The sequence below is a fragment of the Dipteris shenzhenensis genome, chromosome 24, assembly GCF_047967505.1.
Source record: "Dipteris shenzhenensis isolate YYH24624 ecotype China chromosome 24, Dip_SZ_1.0, whole genome shotgun sequence".
Lineage (NCBI taxonomy): Eukaryota > Viridiplantae > Streptophyta > Polypodiopsida > Gleicheniales > Dipteridaceae > Dipteris > Dipteris shenzhenensis.
In genome coordinates this window covers 32,400,405-32,403,660 of record NC_141619.1, presented here as the reverse complement: position 1 = coordinate 32,403,660, position 3,256 = coordinate 32,400,405, and the positions used below count along the sequence as shown (strand labels likewise).

The window sequence follows — 3,256 nt, the reverse complement described above, 5'->3', positions numbered from 1 at the left end:
TAGCTGATATGAGGGCAGCTTGGATCAGCCGAGAGAGCCGACACGCCGCCACTGAAAAGATTTCGCGTGAGACAGAGTGCCCAGAGCACATTCTATTGACGTCCGACCTATCACAGCTCTCCTCAGGGGGGGTCGACAAAGGCGAGGAGTCACTCTAGACATAGCCCAAAGATCGAGAAGACCGCACCCCCTGCCACAGCGTGAGACAACTCGACAGATGCAAATACGAGATATTTTCACAGCTCACCGGAGAGCCATCACTAAACCGGGCTTCAGTTTCGCTCCATGATTGACTTGATTCAGTTTGTACTCGATTGATTATTATCATTATGATTTTGCTAGGATAGATTAGTACTCAGCAAGGGCCCTAACGTGCCCTTTGCTCCAGCCCGTTGTGGCTTGTATGAGTCTATTTTTTGTGTGCATTTTGTCCCATAGGCCTGCGGACGTTAATACATCTCTTTCTCTCTCTCTCTCTCAAACACACACAGTCACCAACACATGAATATACTATTTCCACGAATTGAAGTATGGAAAATAGAGAGCACACGTATACTACAGGCAGAACTTCAGAACAACAGCAATAAAAGTCAAAGACTGTCAATCCTAAATGCCATATAAACAAGAAGGCAAGCCAGATATACAAGCACGCCCTAGCAGGCTTTTTTAAATTGTTCTGCGCTTTGCAAGTCCGCTCATTACAAAAAGTAGCTGTTACCACAAGGCAAGAAAAACCATCTGGTAAACAAGAAAAACAATGACAGGAAGATCTTAGCTTTTCACCCAAATCAAGTTAGTTATTGCACGCTCTTGCTGATCCTTGTAGACTCAGCGTCAGAAACATACTCTAAAACACTCGCAATCAATGTAACATCAGGGTTGTTCTGTTAGTCAATGTAATTTGGAGGAAAAGCTCTCATTGGAAAATTACCGGCAGGAGTCGTCCTAGAGACACCAAATCTTGGCTTTCGCGATCTGATAACATCAACCTTGCGCATGTATTGCCTCCCAGACAAGATTCTTAGGCACTGGCTTCGACAAATCTCTGGCTTGAAGAGCAGCAGCCCGAAGTGTACGAATTATCATGACATTAGCCTCCCAAAAACTCACGGAGGTGTATGGCAGCCCGTGCATTTCACAGAACGGCCTGACCAAGCTTGAAATCTTCCGCAAATTGTGGCGCGGTAGTCGCGGGAAAAGATGATGTTCTATTTGAAACTGCAAGCCCCCATGGAACCAGTCCATCCAACTAGGCGTAGAAAGATTCAGTGTTCCTCTGACCTGAGCCTGGGCAAATGCTTTACTGTTCGGGCGGTCGTTGTAAACGGGTGACGAGAAATGATTCAGGCAAAATTGCACATGCTGTATTCCGGTCACAGCAAAGCTCACCAACACGAAAGAAACACGTTCTAAGGTGTTGGGAAGACAAGAGAGAAGGGTGAGGAACCACGCCCAAAAGAACATTATGCTCGCAATCTCCAGACCTCTGTTACGAATCTTCGTCTTGGATAGAAGCAAAATGAAGGTTTGCGCGAAAAGATTGATCCGCGCTACTGCCATCACGGGGTAAAATGTCCAATGCTGATAACTCACCAGCAGGCGAGCGATAGGGTCGAAACTCATGGTTCTGTCGTAAAAGTAAGAATGCAGGGAAGAGAAGAACTTGGAAGAAACGGCAAAGAGGGGAATGTACTGCAAGTCAGGGTCGTATTCGAGGCTGTTGCAGGAGATGTGGTGAGCATTGTGGTTGCGCTTCCACCAGCTAATGCTGATCCCGGAGGCGCAGTTGCCGACGCAGAGCTCGATCCATTTGTCGATGTGCGGCTTTCCCAGCAGCGAAGAGTGGCCAGCGTCATGCCCGATCCATCCACATTGCGACCAGACGCAGCCGAGCAGGAAGGCAGAGACGAGGTGCACAGCGAAGCTATCGGAGAGGAAGACACCAGCGATGCAGAGGGAGAGGAAAAAGGCCATGGCGAAGGCGATACGGAGGTAGATGGAGAGGTTCTTGTGGAAGAGGCCAGAGGAACGGAGATCGGAGAGGGTGCGACGATAATCGGAAGCGAGGGGGGAGACATGGTAATCAGAGAGGGAAGCAACGAGGAATTTGGGGAGGAAGAGGGAAGCGGAGGGGGGGTGGAAGGCGAGGAAGGAGTCGGTGACATCCTGGCCGGCGAGGCTGAGGAGGGGGAGGTCACCGCCGGGGTGGGAGGGGAGCCAGGAGGAGACATTGTAGACGTTGCCATGGATGGAGATCCAGAGGTCTTCAGGAGAGGAATGGGAGGCGAGCTCAGCTGAGGTTATGGAAGGGAGCTTGTTCTTCGCCATAGCCACTGAGCTCCGAGCTCTGTGTGTCTACAAGATGAACAAGATGATGAAGATGATGAACAAGATTATGACGATGAAGAAGATGACGACGAATCGAGTTTTGAGTCTAACTATAGCCAGCCCCCAAAATATCCTCCCCTTACCTAACCCCGGTTGCTCTCTGGAGCCACACCTGCTCCCATAGTCACCACTCGTGCTCATCACTTGAGGGAGCCTGGCACCATGGCCTTCGGCAAGCGGCCAACTCTTGCTTTTCCCTTTACCCACTTGCGTCGGGATGCAGTTTCCATCTCCTTCGTCCGATCATCATACTTTTAGAATCGTAACCTGCCTGCCCTGCATATACGGCTAGTTTCACACACATCCGCCACCCAGTATTTCACACACGGGTGGACATCAGAGCAAATTCCACGAATGGGATTGGATGAGAGAGAGAAGATGGGGCCCGAAACATAGAGTACTTTTTGGCTGTTTGCACCTTGGGTGGCCTGCCTAGGCCGGATGAAAAAACATCCAACGTACAAGAAGTTCCACCAATGACTTTGTGCCATCAAAGCTGAAGGCCCCTTCAAGCTGCCTTGTCCGCCCGTGTGTGAAATCAGCCTAAGGCAAGGGGTCGGTCCCCTAAAGACATGTAGTCGGCCCTTCAGAGGCCCATAGAATGTGACAAGCAGCCACCAACACGTGCTTTCCCATCAAAGGCTTGGCTCAGGGTGCAGTTTCAATCTTCATCGTCCGATTGTGAAACGTGCAGAATCGTCACCTTGCCTATCCTACATATAAGGCACGGGGTCGGTCCCCTCGAGGCCTATAGCCGGCCCATATATCAGCTCCTATATGCAAACCAACTAGGGGGAGTAGGGGCTATATATAGCCCCCCCCCCCCCCCCCGGTCCATAAAAATACACCCTCTCTCGAATCAACATGC

At 50.3% G+C, this 3,256-nt stretch overlaps 1 protein-coding gene across 1 annotated transcript; it reads right to left on the bottom strand.

Annotated features, from left to right (window-relative positions):
* Nucleotides 1–638: 638 nt before the first annotated feature.
* On the bottom strand, nucleotides 639–2,391 carry LOC147886499 (delta(8)-fatty-acid desaturase-like). The gene has a single exon (XM_087395537.1). It carries the CDS (start codon nucleotides 2,326–2,328, stop codon nucleotides 985–987), a length of 1,344 nt encoding a protein of 447 aa, XP_087251663.1. The 5' UTR covers nucleotides 2,329–2,391; the 3' UTR covers nucleotides 639–984.
* Nucleotides 2,392–3,256: the final 865 nt, after the last annotated feature.

Coding starts and splice junctions, on each gene's coding strand:
- LOC147886499 (XM_087395537.1), bottom strand. CDS start 2,328: ATGGCGAAGAACAAGCTCCCTTCCATAACCTCAGCTGAGCTCGCCTCC.